This window comes from Molossus molossus, unplaced genomic scaffold (genome assembly GCF_014108415.1).
Source record: "Molossus molossus isolate mMolMol1 unplaced genomic scaffold, mMolMol1.p scaffold_m16_p_23, whole genome shotgun sequence".
NCBI lineage: Eukaryota > Metazoa > Chordata > Mammalia > Chiroptera > Molossidae > Molossus > Molossus molossus.
In genome coordinates, this window is record NW_023425359.1 from 14857725 (window position 1) to 14875808 (window position 18084).

An 18084-nucleotide genomic window follows, 5' to 3' on the forward strand; every position below is an offset into this window, starting at 1 on the left:
AGTATTAGGATCCAGATGTCCATATAGTTCACTAATAGTGATACACTTTGGATTTAAAACACAAATATCCACTTTTCCTTTTCTTCCTGGAATCTGAGAAAAATCCAGTGTGGTTTTTAAAGACATTAACTATGGTACAATTATTTAATTTTTAAATTGTTACTACCAAAGGGTTTTAGGAGAGGTCTTTCACTTCAAAGAAAAGGTACAATAAAAACTGATGTATTAAAATTAGCCATGATATTTAAATCATTCTTTTAAAAATTCTAGCTATAAAGCGAAATAAGCCAGAGAAAGACAAGTGCCACATGATCTCACTATTTGTGCAACATAATGAACAACATAAGCTGCTGACCAAAATAGATCCAGAATCATGGAAGTAGGGAACAGACTGAAAAAACTCAGAGGGATGGGGGTGGGAGGGATGGGAAGAGAACTTATAACCAATCCACATGGACATTAGGCTGGGGAAGGCAGGGGGGCGGAGGGGGAAGGAGGGGGTCAATGGGGAAAAAAGGGGGACATCTGTAATATATCAACAATAAAAAAATAAAATTAAATAAAGATAAAAATTTTAGCTATTACAAATAATACCCCTAGAAAACTAAGGGGGAAAAAAATCCATTGTGCTTCATGCAGGAACACAATATACGAGAGCTAGGATGTGGTGCGTCTGGAGCCAGGGTTGGAGGGAGAGGGGGGCAGAGTTGTAAGCTTCAGGTCAGAACGGGCATTCAAGCAGGCAACATACCCTGTGAGGCTACCTGAACACCTGGGGGCTGTGCCACCATCTAGGATCTCAGTTAGAAAAGGTGGCAGACACTTCTTATAAAAACTGCAGGAATGCTACTAAGCCCCAGAAGCCTAAGACAGAGATCATGGATGGAGATATGTAATAGACCATCTAAGGCCCTAGGGAGGAGATAGAATAGGATCTTTGGGAAATTAAGGAATTCAAATAGCTACATACACAGAGGAACCGTGAAAGCCACACACAGGCCCAGTTAAGATGTCGCACAGAAAAGACCCAAGAACACCCTACATGTTCATCTTAGGCTGATCTTAGGTTCAGAGTAGGCCCAGCTAGTCAGTGAACTCCCCCAGCATACAGCAGGTCTGTCAAGACTAAGAAAAGGGGCTGTTTCCACAAATGTCCAACTTTCAACAAAAAATCTCATGGCATACAAAGAAACATGAAAACATGGTCCATTCAACGGGGCATGTCAGTTGAGAGAAACCATCCTTGAAGAAGCTCAGGCATTGGACATACTAGAAAAGTCTTTAACAGTCTTAAATATGCACAAAGAAAGGAAGGAAAACATGGCCAAAAAACAAAAAGAAATGAGAAAAATGATATGAGAACAAGTAGGGAATATAAATAAAGAGAGAAAAATTAGAAAAAGGAACCAAATAGAAATTTTGAAGCTGGAAATACAATGGCTGGAATAAAAAAAAAAAAAAAAGTTCAACAGAAGCACTGAATAATCTGAGCAGACAGAAAAAAGAATAAGCGTTATGAAGAGAGGGCTGTTGTAATTACCCAGTCTGAGGAGCAGTCATAAGATAACTCTTAACAAATTTTAAAAGACTGAAATCATACCACATACCTTCTTCAAGCACAAGAGAATGAAAATAGAAATCAATAACAGAAGAAAACGTGGAGAATTTACAAACATATGCTGTTAAACAATACCCTCTCAAACAACTAATGGTCAAAAGAAAGATGCCCTGGCCGGTTTGGCTCAGCGGTTAGAGCATCAGCCTGCGGTCCGGAGAGACCCAGGTTCGGTTCCCGCTAAGGGCACGTACTTCGGTTGCAGTTTGTCCCCGGCCCTGGTTGGTCGTGCGGGTGGCAGCCACTCGATGTGTCCCTTTCACATCGGCATTTCCCTCTCTCTCTCTTCCTCTCTCTCCCTCCCACTCTATCTGTACAAAAAATGGAAAGAAAAAAAAAGAAAGAGACAGCTAGGGAACTGAGATAAATGAAAATGAAAACAATATACCCAAACGAATGAGATGCAGTGAAAGCAGCGCAAAGAGGAGAAACTACAACCGTAAACATCAACATCAAAAGAGAAGAAAGATCTCAAATCAACCATTTCATTTTATACCATAAGAAACTAGAAATAGAAGGGAAAACTAAGCCTAAAGAGATAAAAAGGAAGAAAACAGAAAACAATAATTAGAGAAGAGGTAAACAAAAGAGCATATAGAAAAACAACAGAGAGAACCAATGAGAACTAAAATGAACAACAGCCAGACTGACTAAGAAAAACATAGAAAAGGCACAAATAAATCATAGCAGAAATGTATGGACATTACTACTGCTGTGCATAATTTAAAAGGGTTATAAGAAAACACTATAAATTGTATTCCAACAAAGTATATAATTTAGTAGAAACAAATTCCTAGAAATACCAAAAATTAGTCAACTGATTCAACAAAGAAATAGAAAATCTCAACAGATCTATAAAAAGTCGAGAATGAATCAGTAATCAACAACCTCTAACAAAGAAAAGTCCAAACAGTTTGGTGCTTTCTCATAAAGTTAAACATAATAGCTAAAAGGTGAACCCAACATAAATATCTATCAAGACATAACTAAACAAAATGTGATGAATGTGTAAACAAATATTCTATATAGTGAAATATTATTCAGCCATAAAATAAAATGAAGTACTGATACATGCTACAGCTTGAATAAATCTCAAAAACATATGGTTAAGTAAAAGCAGCCAGACACAAGAGGTCACATATTGTATAATTCTTTTATATGAAATATCCTAAACAGACAAATCCATCATGACAGAAAGCCAATCAGTGGTTTCCAAGAAATGGAGAAGGTAATAGTGATTTCTAAATGTGTAGGGGTGTTCTCCCGGGGTGATGAAAACATTTGAAACTAGAGAATGGTAGTGACTGTACTACATTGTGAACACACTAAATGTCACTGAATTGGATTCCTTAGTTAATTACACAATATGTAAATTTCACCTTTCAGTACATGGTAAAATTATACCCTACCACAAACCAATCCCATACCTGGGTTAACATACACATATATAAGGGCATCTAGTAAAATCATTAGAGAGGATTCCTATGATGAAGGAATAGAAGCAAAAATTAGGAGATAAAGTCAACTAAATTGAACAAAACAAAAATAAAATAAAATAAAGAGAAGATCTTGAACAGACCAACTAGGAAAAAGTCATGAACTAAAGAGTAAGATCCTAAGGTCCTGACATCAGCCTAAATATTTTTATTATAATTGTATTTTAAAAACCCAAATTAAAAAAATATTAAACATAAAGGAATCATTAAATAAGTTATTGTATAGTCATATATACAGTAGACAGTCATTGGAATGATACTGTGAGAACTTTTAATGACTTAGGGATAATTCTCAGCATATAATATTAGGTAAAAATGCTAACAGAAAAATGGAGATCATTTATATATAGTACTATCTCAATTATTTTGAAATATAATTAGTGTAGGAAAAATAATCAAAGGAAATATAGCAAAATATTTGCAGTTGTTCTATCTAGTAATTATTATTTCTTTATATTTTTGTATTTTCGAAATTTCTCACAATTGTATATACTTATTTTGTAATAAAAAACCAAAACAAAACAATTTTGCCCAGCTGGTGTGGCTCACTAGTTGAATGTTGACCCATGCACCAAGAGGTTGCCAATTCAATTCCTGGTCAGGGCACATGCCCAGGTTGTGGGCCAAATCCCCAGTGGGGGTCCTGCAGGAGGCGGCCAGTTGATGTGCTCTCTCATCAATGTTTCTAGCTTTCCCTCTCCCTTCCTCTCTCTCTAAAATCAATAAAGGAAAAAAATATTTAAAAAAAAACAACCACTTTTAATAAAACCAATTCCTGCCCACAGGTTTGTTTTGAGGATTAAATGAGGGAATTCAAGTAAAAGTGTTTCAGCCAGTATTTGGCCCATATTTAGTACAACATAAATATTAGTTATTATTATTGCTGTGATAATTCACCTATTAATTACAATAATTGCTTAAGAGCTAACTAAGACCTGTTGATCAGGGGAGTTGAGAAGAGGGAAGGATCAAGTACTATGAACTGTCACATGCATGATTTTGAAGGCTATTACAACTCAGAGAAAAGAAAACGTCTCCATCTCTGAACCTGATTTTCTAAGACTTTTGTAACATATCACTATCAATGATCTTTAAATGAGATAACTGAAGTACACACTATGCATTGGAGTCTAACTTTATGTTGAATAAATATATCATGAAAAAGTAGGGGTTATTCTAGAAATTCAAGGACAATTAAACATTAATAAATCTATCAACATAGCTTAGTACATTAACTAATTGAAATATAAAAAAAAATAGAGGCTAAAAATCATTTCATAAACTCTAGGAGTAAAAAACCCAAATATATGAGAACAGAAAAGAAACTTCTGAAGTATGATAAAGAATATTTATCATAGACCAAGAGTAAAAATCATATTAAATGCAGAAACATTAACTGCATTCCAGATAAAATAAGAAATTAGATATTATAGTTAACATTGCCTTAGAGGGTTAATCAATTCAATAAGAATATAAGTTACATAAATATTAGAAAAGAGACAAAATTATATTCATTTGAAGATGATGCAATTGACTACCCCCAAACATTAGAACTTACCAGGCCATTAAGTAAAGTGACTAAGTATAAAATAAATATATAAGTCAATCTTTTTACTTTAAACCAGCAATTGCAGTTTGAGATTCAAATAAAAGACACCCCACTCACTACAAATGATTCCTAACTACAAAATTCCTAGCAATACATTGAACAGGTACAGAACAACTTACTTAAAGAGAACATACAATGTAACTGAAGCATAAGGTAAGATCTTGACCAACAGAAAAACATTTTATTTTGTAGAACATTTACCTGTGAAATAGACTCCCTTTCGTTAATTGATAATACGTCTTCAACTGGTAATAGCATTAATGCTCTTTCTAAAATTCTTCTGACTGTTGTCTTTCCTCCACCTGTTGGGCCCACTAACATCACACCAACAGAAGCCTAAAATGAAACAGCAGATTTATGGCTTAAGTCTGGTTTACTAATGGTTCAGCTGAGCTGAAACTTGAAGGTTTTTATAAATACGTCTCTAAGTATATTGACAAACCCTTCCTTCAAATTATTGTTCAATCTATTACAATCTGTGTTGTTTTTGTTGATTGACTAGGCTCGTGTTAAAGTCATCAGAAATCTAATTTTAAAATGCACAATTTCCAATTCTTGATATTTAACAATTTATCTCACTTTCCAATTCTCCTTTATTCCTGTAGCTTTCTCTACAATTGGCTTCTGTAATAAAATTCATCTGGGTTTTTCTTGGCTCCATTTTATCTCTCTTTTGAGTTCTGATTATTCTTTCCATGTTAGCATTCCGTAATTCATCATTGTCTCTCTCTTCTACAATGAAACTCTATAACCTCATGAATTTGAGTATCTTTAACTATTATCTGAATTCTAGTGACTCCCTAATGTATATATTTTCCCCAGTCTTTGGTTCTAAATGCCAGACTGAAATTTCAATGGTCTACTAAAGATTTCCATTTGAATGTCTCACACGGTTTTCAAAGTCAACGTAATCTAATCTGTATGTTCTTTTCACACGGGTCGCTTCTCTTACTTCCCTAATCTAGTCAAGAAAACCACTATGGATCAATCATACAAAGTAGAACACTTGCTTCTCATCCCCTTATCTCTTACAAAACTTTTGCTTGATTCTGTCTTCTTTCCATCCCAAGCACAACTGCCCTCCCTTGGAGTTCTGGTGTCCCACCCCCCAAATTCAAACGTTGAAGTCCTAACACCCAATGTGATGGTATTGGAGGGGGCCCTTTGGCAGGTAATTAAGGTTAGATGAGGTCGCGAGAGCAGGGCCCCCGGATGGGGTTGGTGTCCTTATAAAGGAGAGGAAGAGAGACCGGCACTCACTCTCTCCGCCCTGCGTGAGGACTCAGTGAGAAAGTAACTGCAGGAAGCGAGGGGAGCACCAGGAGCCAGATCTGCCCGCACTCTGCTCCCGACTTCCCAGCCTCCAGACTGTGAGAAACAAACCTCCGTTGCCTGAACCACACAGTCAAGGGTCTGGTGCTACAGCAGCCCAAACAGCTGGGACAAGGTGGGAAAGGCTCCGAGGCTAAAGCTCCTAAGATGCGCCAAGGGGGCCCTCATCACCTTTCTGGACTATTGTAGCAGCGTCGAAGACATTATTTTTAACAGTGTGCCACATAGATACTTTAAAGTTAAAATATGGGTAAGGCTAAAACATCTTTTCGTGTCTATCCCAATCTCTGTACCGGCAAGGAGTCCTCCTGATTCTCTGGTCTGACTGTCCCCCTATAACTGGCAGGGTGAGGGTCCAAAAGCTTGCTTGTCAAATGGAAACTGCATGTACAAGACACAGCTAACCTGCTCCCTGGCAAGACGGCCTCCCGGGGAAGAGTGGCCGCTGTCCCTCTGGAGCCAGCTCTGAAGAAGCAAGAGCAGACCTGTTCATTCCGCTCACCAGGAAGGACTGACTCTCAGGCTCTGCCGATGGCCCAGGTGTCTGGGCTGCCACTTGGAATACTGCTTTATTAGAAGACTAAAGACAACCCTCGCTGGGGCTGTGACTGCATAACAAAATGGTGGCTGCTGATCACACTGTCTGAGTCACTCATGGGCCCATGGTTAGGACCTAGACCTTGAGGAGATGAACTGAGACTGCCATGCTTGTGCTCCAGATAACACTGTGCTGGATGTGGCGACATGTCCCCCAGCACAGAACACACAAAGTAAAGGATCATGTGTTTGTGGTGCAGGGGCTACCACTGCATCCTGACTTGTGACTCCTGACGGCAGCAGACACAGCTGTCTCACAGTGGGGAGCCACACAGCACAGGGCATGAATGACCCCCACTACTCATGCAGATCCTACATCAGATCTTTGATCCCCTCTCTCAGGGCTCAGTGGTGCCTCACTGATACTGACACCATTTCAAGTTCTGAAGTTGCTGTTCTAGTCCAATCAGTGAACTACAGCCATAGCAGCATTATGTCTCTCTCTCTCTCTCTCTCTCTCTTTTTTTGGTACGCGCCCCTAGTGGGACCCGAACCTAGGACTCTCTGGTCCGCAGGGCAATGCTCCAACCGCTGAGCCAAACTGGCCAGGGCAGCATTATGTCTCTTGCAACTAATTTGTGTCACGTGTTTGGATATCGGAACCATCTGCAATCTGACAATGCAAGTCATTGAACAAGGAGCTGATGGTTGAGTTATTTTATGGACCTTCTATACTCCCTACCATTCATGGGCATCGGGTATTACTGAGCATTGGAATGGCCTTATCAAAAATTGACTCAAAAATATTTTTAACTCTATTTCCCTTACCTTCACTTTGTCCAAACACCTTATCAAAACTTAAAAATGGGAAGTAAAGACATCTAAAACTTTCAGAGAAAAATATGGAAAACGTCTTTACGAAATAGAAAACATTTCTAAATATAGGTCACAAAAACACAAACCATTACAAGAAGATAAAAACTTTTACTGCATTAACAAGGTCTCCTGCATACCTTAGCAACATTAATGTTTCTAGAACGCCACGGCTTTGAGAATGTGCAATGCATACAGCAATCAAAAAGGATACAAAAATGCATCATGAAAAGTCTACTTTTACTAGGAAAAAGACGGACAACCCAATTGAAAAATAAGTACATTACATAATTTGGCAATTCAAAGAAAACACAAAAGGCTGATAAACATATAAAAGGATGTACGATTTTACTGGTAATCGGGGAAATGCAGTCTGATGTTTCTCCAAATGATTCATTCATAGAGAACAGGAAATTCAAAGGAGTAGCAGAATGCAGAACCTTTTACACCACATTTATAGGATTTATTTTTTACAATTATACATTAAAGGGACCAGGGTGGAAAAGATTAATTTGTTGAGAGTTACAGTGAGGGCTTGAAGAACAAAGTCTAGGTAAACAGTAGTCAATAAACCACTTTACTTTGAAGAACATGATAATAGCTCTTTTACTAGTATTGTGTTTTCCTCCTTGATCATACCTATTAAAACCCAGAAGCCAAAGCTAACATGCCATTCTGCACTTACCTGAAGTTGATTATGAAACTGTATGATTTTCTCCTTCTGAGCTGGCCATTGTTGTAAGCCCAACTGTTGTATTGCAGTAGATAATACTTTCTAAAACAAAACAAATACATTCATTTAAAATGCACTGCAAATCAAACTCTTGATATATAATCCTACAAAATCTCTCTTAGCTAGGTACTAGATACTGTGCTTTAAGATAGTAGTTCTTAACCTTTTTAGTTCACCAACCTGAGCGTAATGAAAACCTACTTTCCACCCCAAATATAATACATCCATATTTTATTATCACAGACTCTGGTAGCAAATTCATAGACCCTCCCTAAATTTAAGAACTCATGCTTTAAGATGTATGTAAGTACTAGCTATAACCATAGTATGTTTTTATCCTACAATAAAAGAAAACATAAAAGATTCGACATCCCTGTGTAATTCTAATCATTCAGGTAGGCTTTCAATTTTGTAATGATTATTTTAATGTTTCAGTGTTAAAGATCTTCTAAGATAAGTGAAATTTTTAAAATTGCAAACTTGATGTGGTTATACATGAAAGCATCCACAAAGTGGCGTTAGCTTAGAAAGATACTTAATAATTCAACAGAGACGTGAAAAGGGCAGCTACGCTTCCTTCTAAAGTGGTTATTTCAGTGTGGATACACTTGGTAACTATGCCCAGGAAAAAAACGACAGTTTATCGTCTTTTTCCACCAACCTTGCCCACTTTATTTCTCATTCCTTGCGCTCCTACAGTGGGGCAGGCAAGGCAGCAGCTGGAGGAGACACAGCCAACTCAGCAGGGCTGTCCAGTGGGGGAAAAACTAGTTCTCGCCCTGCCCGGTGGCTTGGTTGCATCCAGCAAAAATACTGACCAACCTTCCTCTCAGCCCAAAGGTACAGTTCATTCTTCTTTCCATTAGACCATAATGCAGAGAAAACCACCCCACACCCAGGGGATAATATATCTCCAAGTATTTTTATCCCCGAATTATAACATGAATAGAGTATTTCCGGAAGAACTGTAATATTTTTCATTCACATCTAGTTTATCTTCATTAATACTCCACATCCAAATCATTTGTGACAATTTTCAAAGGTCTCATTACCTCCAAGTCAATCTGATTTACTTTTGAAACGGTCGCTTCAGGAAAAATATCTCCTAGAATCGTTTCAAAAAGTAGGACATCTTCTGCAATAAATTTTGGTAAACTGCTTTCTCTTACAGCTTCAATAATGATCAGACTTTCATCTGTTTCAGAGAGAGTGCCGCTTGTGTTACTTTAACGATAGAAAACAAACATAAAGAACAAGTTAGCAAGTATGTTTTGCTGACATTAAAGACCATTAATATTCATTTCTAGAGGTTGCTATTCCAATATCCTTCCCAGCTATGTGGTTTGGATGAGGTTCATCTGGTCCCTAGCCCCAGGGGTGGGCTCTGACTCATCTAGAACAGTCAAGGTAACGTCATTCCCCAGTCACTGATTCAGGGATGGGTATTATATCAGATTTTTTTTTTGGCTGCAAATAACAGAAATGAATTCAGGCTAATGCCAAATGAAAAAAACAATGATTTATTAAAAATTTGTAGGAGGAGGGAAGAGTTCCAGGCTTTACTGCTGGGGTTCTGGGGAATAACCTTGACCCTTTTCACAATTTTTTTTCCCAAGGCAGATCTTGTTTTACACTAAAAAATGATTATATGTCTGGGGGTGGTGGTGGGGTAGTATTATATAGAGAGGGGGAGAGATAACAGATAACATGTTGTAACAATATTCTCAGATCTGAGAATAGCACCTCACTAAAATTCTACAAAATAATAATTTTGGGGATGGCATCTGGGAATACTATGGGGTCTATGTGCCACAATGTAAGAATAAAAAGGAAATCTCAAGATAAACGTCCACTATTATACTCACAGATAGTGTTTTTCTTTTTTTTTTTTACAAATAGAAGGTTTGGCCCTGGCTGGTTTGGCTCAGTGATTAGAGCATTCGCCCGAGGACCAGGGAGTTGTGGGTTCGATTCCGGCCAAGGGCACGTACCTCCGTTGCGGTTCGGTTCGTCCCCGGCCCTGGTCAGGGTCTTGTGGGAGGCAATGAGTCAACGTGTCTCTCTCACCCTCTTCCTCCCTCCCTCCCCCCACGCTATCTGAAGATAAATGGAAAAATATCCTCGGGTGAGGATTTAAAAAAAAACAACCCAAAACCAAAAACCAACGTTAGGTTCGCGGCAAGCCTGTGCTGAGCAAGCCGCTCGTGCCCCTTTGCCATAGCCTCTGCTCCTCACCTCCCGGCGCCGCCGATCACAGAGAACACAGCTCTCGGTGACAGGAGCCGGACAAAGTAATCGGGAAACAGGAACTCCGATCCAAAGGGGGCCTGTGAGACCTCGGGCCTTTCTGCGATGTGGAGACAACTAACCGGGGACTTGGGAAGCAGACGGTGCCACTCTCATGGGATGGTTCTTCAAAGACGTGGACGGCTATGAGACAATCTCAGGACTCGGGCACCAGGGGGCTGGTAATTGGTCCTGTTCATCTCTCATTTTTCTAAGTTATAGAACATTTCATAACCGACACCTGTTTCCATGCCTTTAATATTATACAGGCTGTTTTGCAATATATGCCTCAGTTCTTCTTTTATTTTTATTTTAAAAAAATAAAATATTGTAGTCAAGCTAAACTTTGGGCTTCTCCCTCTCAACATTTTATACTTTTGATTACATCTATATGTATCCACAAACGATCTATAAAATTTATTGCTTAAAAATTCATACAAATGGTATATCAATATATGCTTTTGCAAGATATTCATGTTTTTTATTTTTAAAATAGGTAACCCTTCAGCACAACTGCAAAGCAAACCGATGAAAGATGCCTGCTTCTCTCTAGCCTCACCAACGAAACGTTCCATCCAACTTCTATATTTCTGCCCATCTGATAAGTGGGCAACAGTATTTCAGTGGACTTTTAATGTGCGTGTCTCTCATTAAGAGTCGGGTTGAGTGTATTTTCATTTATTTAAATGACTTTGTGTTTCACTTCCGGAGACCTGCCTGTTGATGTCCTTTGCCTGTTTTACTAGGAAATCTTTATATGAGGATGAGCTATTAACTGTGACATGAGTTGTAAATACCTTTTTCCTAGTTTGTCATTTGTCTTTTGACTTCAAAAATAGTATTATTTTTCACTTTTATGGCTTCTAAATTTTGTGTCTTAGTTTTCAAATCTGCACTTGCCCTGGTCGCTTTGGCTCAATATTGGAGAAAAAATGCCCAGGGATTTTGTGCATTTTTCTTTTTCTTCTTTCATATTCCTAATAACCTTTTCCATACTTTACTGTGACACTCTAGAAGCTTCATATTTTATCTTATTATTACTTAAAATTCTGCAGTGTTGCCCTCGCTGGTTGGCTCAGTGGATAGAGCGTCGGCCCATGGACCAGAGAGACCCGGGTTTGGTTCCCGCTAAGGGCATGTACCTTGGTTGCAGTTTGTCCCTGGCCCAGGTTGGGGTCATGTGGGTGGCAACCAGTCAATGTGTCTCTCTCACATCTATGTTTCTCTCTTTCTCTTCCTCCCTCTCTCCCTCCTGCTCTATCTGAAGATAAATGCAAAAATGTCCTCGGGTGAGGATAAAATAATAAAAAAATTTGCAGTGTTTTCTCAGTGTTGTATAACTCCCTTTCACGTAACATTCAAAATTCAACTGACCATTTAAACTTCTGTTTCTTCTTTCCAGCCAGTATTATAGTTGTCTTCAGAGACCTCAGGCCAAAATTATAATGATCCTATCAAACATGAAAACATTTGAATTATTAAGTTTCTGAAGGAAAAATAAAATACTTTGGCAATAAATGCAAAGAGTATATTTATAGCAATAAGTGCTATGAAGAGAAACCGTGATATGAATTCAAGTTTGCTTCGAATGCCCTCACTTCTCCCCCACACTGGTGCTCCTGAAAGTCTTCTTCTGAGAGGACAGCAAACAAGCATCAAAGGTGTTAACAATCGCATTAAAATGTCTCTGACAGAGAGAGACAAATGGAAAGACTACTGTCAAGGGGAACGCTCTGGAAATACTGTGGTTAGCTGTCCATACCACTTTGGGTTATAAACAAATGGTCATTAAGCTGGCATGTCCTAGAACAATACTTTTCATAGAGCGACACTACTCAGATCAACAGCAGGAGGAACACCTGAGAACGTGTTAGAAATGCACACTTGTAAGAACGTGTTAGAAATGCACACTTGTAAGAACGTGTTAGAAATTCACACTTGTGAGCCCTGCCCCCAGACAATGAAGAGAGTTGGCAGTAAGGTCCAGCAATTTGTCTTTCAACAAGTCCTCCAAGTTCTGTTGATGCACATTTAAGTTCGAGAAGCAGTGCTCTGTATGTTAACCTCCTTATACGGAGAAAGCAGTCCCAGTTTAAAATAACAGAGACTCAAGTACTCTCCCCAGATCCCGGGCACAAGGTGTGGAAACTTGACTGACTCGACATATTGCCTGACGTCCAAGTTGAGGCATGGACTTGACGTGCGGATAGGAATTCTAGCTCCATTATTTTTCCAGGTCATTCCTGGACCCAAACCAGAAGAGTTTTATACAATCACCTTTATTTGAGAAAAGCAGTTCATTACCTGTTGTGAGAGCTGTTTGCTGGCTAATTCGTGAAGGATAACTAGCTTTCTGGAGAGTAATTTGGCAGATTTGAAACCAACTGAAAACAGAGTTATTTCAGCAATCTTTTGATAATGGGGAGTCACCATGGACACCGGGCGAAACAGAGACTTTAAGTTATCTGGGAGATCCACTCGACCTTTGTATCTTAAGAGGAGAAGAAAACAAACAAACAAAAAAACAAACACCATTTTTCAGTTTTTCAAATGAGGCACCACATAAATATAACTTCCCTCCAAATAATTCTATTGGCTTTCTACGTGAACTTAATCTGAAAACAAGTTTACAAGATGGTTTCTATTGCAGTTTTCATCTCACAAAGCTTCCTAGTTTATGATTTTTTTCCTCCTGCACCTCCTCCCATAATCACCTCCCATTAGTCCCGTCTGACTCCCAAGACAAGCATCACAACATTCCATCAACAGGTGTTCTGAGCCTGCCCAGCCTCCACCCCTGTAACCACTGTATTCTCATCAGCTTTTCTGCCTGTGTCCTCTTTGCCACAAACGGCTGAACTACCCCGTTCTCTCCGGCTATCTGCGAAGTGACAATGTCACTGTTCAGAAGCACACTGTGAGGTCATTCGCACGAATAACCCTGCAGCAGCTGTGTAGAAATGGTGTAGCCCGCAGAGAGGTTCGGGCCGGCGGCGGAGGGTGACTGGCAGCAGACAATGCCAGACCACTCCGTGTATGGTTAAGACTTAAAAAAAGGATTCTGGCCTGTGTCCACTCCTACCACAGATCACCTGACACTTACCCATAATTCATGGTGACAATCACCGCACAAGACATGTTGATACGAACTTCTCTTCCTTCCAGTACAAACCTACAGGGCATTACAGAATCCGTCAGCAAGAGAACTGTTTTCTCCAGGCCAAGGTGTGGGAAAACTACACCCGAGCTGGGAAATTATTAAGGCTGCTACATCACAGCCCAGACAGAGAAGGCTGGGAAGAAACAGTGGTGAAAGGGGAATGAGAGGTGCATCTTAAGCCAAAATCGGGAGCCCCGCTGGGATTCTACTTTATGTGATCACGTCTGAAGAGTTTTGTGGGGACTGAGGCTGGAAGGCCCCACATGAATAAACTGCCCTACCCAGGGGGGAGAACCGGAGGAGACCCGGGGCACAGAGTCCCCGCGTTAGCATGGGACACGGGCTGCCCCCTACTCCCCAGTGAAATGATTCCGAGAACACTGGGAAACAGAACCCTCGGCGGGGACATCAGTGGCCTATTGTTGGCACTAGGGATAGAGACAATGGAGAGAAATCCTCTGACTTCAGGAACAGCTGATACCAGTGAGGGTGGTCAGAACAGGAAAGGAGACACCATTGGGGCGATCCTGGGGGGCTCCCTGAACACGGCGAGGAAGACGCCGCGGAGGCGAGGTGTGGTGAAGAACAGGTAAAACGTGTGACACTGTGACCCCCACGTACAGCCACAGACTTGTGAGGCCTTGTGACATCGGTTCTGACAGTCTGAACAAAACCCTTGAGAGTAAAGCTAGAAGTGAGTGTCCATTAGCTTGACTTAGAAACATGGGATTGCAATAGACATTTTAAACCCACAGACCCAATTACACCCCCCAAGTTAATCATGTAAGTTCTTGAATTTATCTGCAGAGAAAAAAAATGTTTGTTTGGATTAGTAAACATTAATAATGCTTACATACAAATATTAGCATTACAAGACTTTCCAATTGAAGTATATTAATCCAGAGCAATGGAATAAGAGAGGGCTTCAGGTATGTGGACAGTACAATTCTGATTTTTAAAAAGATGTCAGGTGCGCCCTGGCTGGTATGGCCCAGCAGTTGGAGCATTGGCCTGCGGACCAGAGACCTGGGTTTGGTTCCCACTAGGGGTATGTACCAAAAAAAAGAAAAAGATGTAGCATTACTTTGGTTTCTTCAAATGAAATACCATAAGATGAAAAGGTACTAATAAAATTCAAATTCAAATTCAAATGTTCTTTCACATGAGTTGCCAAGCAAAGGAAACATCCCTCTTAGTCTGTGTTCAGACGCTCCCACCCCACCCAAGCACTTACTGCAGAAGAAAGTACTTAATACCGGGAACGTAGATCACGTTTGCAGGGCAGGGCAGAGCGCAGCCAACAAGTACCTGACAGAATAGCTGTCCTTAGCAGCCTTGATGGTCTGGATCTGGGAGGCGATCACCGAGAGAGCTTCCACACTCGTCTGATTGAATTCATCGAAGCAGCACCACGCTCCTGACTGCACTAGTCCCAAGAAGAATTTCCCCATGATCTTAAAAAGAAAAAAATTACTATGTAGGTGAAAACTTTGACCAGGATATTAATATTTGCGTGTTCCTCCCATTTACCCAAACCAAGTACACACTGTTTGCATGCCCTCCCTCCAGGCTTTCCTGTAGGTCGGCTTCGACTCTTGGACAGTCAACTACTCTGTCTCTTAAGCCTAAACACACAGTAGCAAACTGATGCGGACAGCGACCATCCAATCGGGGCCACAGCTGACGTTCACCCAGTCTGGCCCTCCCTGAGCCATGCTCTGCAGGAAGGTGCTCCTCCTTCTAGAGTAGGACCAGACTCCAGGGTGAGTGGTGGGCTGCTGGGTAATGAGGTCTAGTGAACCAGGCCCAGTGCAGGACCAGAGGCGGACTCCAGGCCACTGGAGTGGGCCCAGCTAAAGCACGCAGCTGCTGCTCAGCTTTTACTGTTCATGACGGCGCAGGCCCAGGGTGGCCAGATCCATAGGGTTCTGGGAGAGGCTGAATGCCTGGCTTAAAATCTATTGATCTGTAAATGCTGGCAGCTAAAACAAAACAGCAAAACAAACAAAAACTCTGTCAGGCCAAAGGGCATCTGGGGACGATGAGGAGCTTTGCTGGGTGTTGCAGACAGGGAGGGAGGGGGTGAGAGCCAGCGGGAGCCGCTGGAGCCCAGGGTCCTGAAGCTGCTTCCTTCCTCCAGCTGCAGGAGTCAGAATTGGTCTTTCTTTAAATGTTTGATACTGTGTATATCATGAGTATTTTGGGGGGCATTCATTTTCATTCTAAAAAATATTGCATTACAATTATTATGTATCTTGATTTCCAGGTTTTTTGGTTCCCCCTTCAGTTTTGCTCATCAGGCAAGATCCTCACTCAGTCACCCTACTCCTAGGCCTGCTGTGTCCCACTGGGAGGTAGTTTCCGTCCAGAGAAGAGACTCTACTTGGTGTCTTAATAATATCTCCAGCAGTCCAGGCTGGTTTGGCTCAGAGATTCAAGTGTAGGCCCGTGAACCAATGAGTCTCGGGTTTGATTCCGGCCCAGGGCACATACGTCTGCAGTTCGTCCCCAGCCCTGGGTAAGTCATGCAGGAGGCAACCAGTTGATGTGGCTTTATCACATCAATGTGTGTCTCTCTCCCTCCCTCCCACTCTATCTGATGATAAATAGAAAAGTATCCTCAGGTGAGGAATAAAATAAGTAAATAAATAACTCCATAAGCTTATTTATTGATTTTTAAAAATAAGTAAGCCCAAACTGTAAATGCGGGATCTCAGACAGCAATACAATGACAAGGCTGGGACTTAACATGCAGAATTAAATGTTTTGAAACTTCAAGTACATTTGTGACAGACACAGAGGTATATAAAATTTTAATACATATTTAAGATTATGACATATACCTCAGATAATGTGCAACCAAAACAAACTAAGGTAGACATAAAGTTGTAATCATCTATATAAACGTTGACTCAAATTTTTGTGTTAATTATAGTTGCCTCATTGTTCTCAATGATTTACCTTTTCAGTAAATTAATGTAATGTATAGAATTAGAACATATAAATTTATATGAATAAAGCAGTACTCTTAATTTTTTTATGTTCATATTCATGTTCCATATTGGATTTTGTTTGGAAATATCTCCATCAGAAAGTTTGAAAACCACAATCTTAGAAGTAGTTCAGTTGAATAAAAACAAACTATAATGTTTTAAGTTTATAATACATTCTAAGTTTCTATTCTATTAGTTTAAACTATTAATAGCATTTATAGTTCTATTAACACTTAATGTATCTGAGATATTTTTCCTGTTCTTTCAATACTCATTGAATAATTCCTTTTATTTGTACAATATTTTTACCTGCGTATATTAGCTTTACCTTATAATCCAAATCCTCAAAACAGTTGAAGACCACACAATGTTTACCTAAGGCCTGGGAAACAAAAATATTATTTTAATATATTCCTTGAATTATGATACAAAATACTAATGTTAAAATTTCAAAAGTAATAAAATGTCTTTATTTTTTTGAGAAAACTTTTGCAATTATAGATGAATTACATGCCAAATTTAAAAATTCACAAAACTCAGTTTGGAAGAAATACACATATACTCTCATAGTTTAGTCGATTAGTACATGGAGCATTAAGGACATGTTTTGAAACATCAAAAAAGAAAAAAGCATTCTAGTGAAGTCATAAACTATATCCTTTCCTTTTAACCGTTTCTTCTGTTTCTTGTCTCTGTCTGTCTCTCTCTCTGTCACACAACACACGGAGCTATTAATCACCAAGACTAGGCACAAATCTGTGTATGGGGCTCAAAATAAATGCCTCACCCCTACAGGAAGGGGGAGGGGGACAAGGCTTCCATTCATATGTCAGTTGGTTAGTGTAATGGATTTTCAAGTAAATACAAAGCATATGTTGGCTTCCTGAGATCCTAAATCCTAACACACAATAGCCCTTCAAAAATTAATCAATGTGTGGTATGAATTAATTAATGTGCTAGTTAAATGTTATGAACATCTTCAGAACAGAAACAGGGTGAATTTCAGGTACCATGGAAGTTTGTGACTTAAAAAAGTTTTTATCCTCGATATAAAACCACTTACTTTTGCCAGATCTTTGATACTCTCGGTTTTTCCCGTGCCGGCTGGCCCAGTGGGGCAGCCTCCCAGGTTCAAGCGCAGGGCTCCAGTGAGAGTCAGCCAGCACCTGTTAGTGAGGGGTGTGATCACCAGTCTTGGGGTGCAGCCCAAGTACTCGTAGCCGTAAGTGAAGCTGGCATCTCCTTGAGACACATAGCACAACTTTTGTTTTTCATTCCATTTATACTGCAAATGTCTGAAAGTAATATTTTAAATGCTCGTATTGTAGGGACAAAATTATTTTTAGTTTTTTTTTTCAAATGCAGACACATAATGAAGATTAAAGTATTAATTAAAAAAAGAAATCAAAACATTAAAATCAAATGAAAAGTGATGGACAATTCATAATGA

At 39.7% G+C, this 18084-nt stretch overlaps 1 protein-coding gene across 1 annotated transcript in view; it reads right to left on the reverse strand.

Moving 5' to 3' along the window:
* Positions 1-1465: 1465 nt before the first annotated feature.
* LOC118640755 (dynein heavy chain 14, axonemal-like) overlaps positions 1466-18084 on the reverse strand; it is a 39299-nt gene continuing 22680 nt past the window's right edge. Inside the window, exons 8-17 of the mRNA XM_036277766.1 lie at positions 17698-17800; positions 16963-17016; positions 14950-15095; positions 13585-13653; positions 12786-12972; positions 11856-11932; positions 9248-9419; positions 8148-8237; positions 4922-5056; positions 1466-1486 (exon numbers count right to left, since the gene is read on the reverse strand). Of these exons, the coding sequence (XP_036133659.1) occupies positions 1466-1486; positions 4922-5056; positions 8148-8237; positions 9248-9419; positions 11856-11932; positions 12786-12972; positions 13585-13653; positions 14950-15095; positions 16963-17016; positions 17698-17800 (1054 nt within the window). The remainder of the gene's footprint in view (positions 1487-4921; positions 5057-8147; positions 8238-9247; positions 9420-11855; positions 11933-12785; positions 12973-13584; positions 13654-14949; positions 15096-16962; positions 17017-17697; positions 17801-18084) is intronic.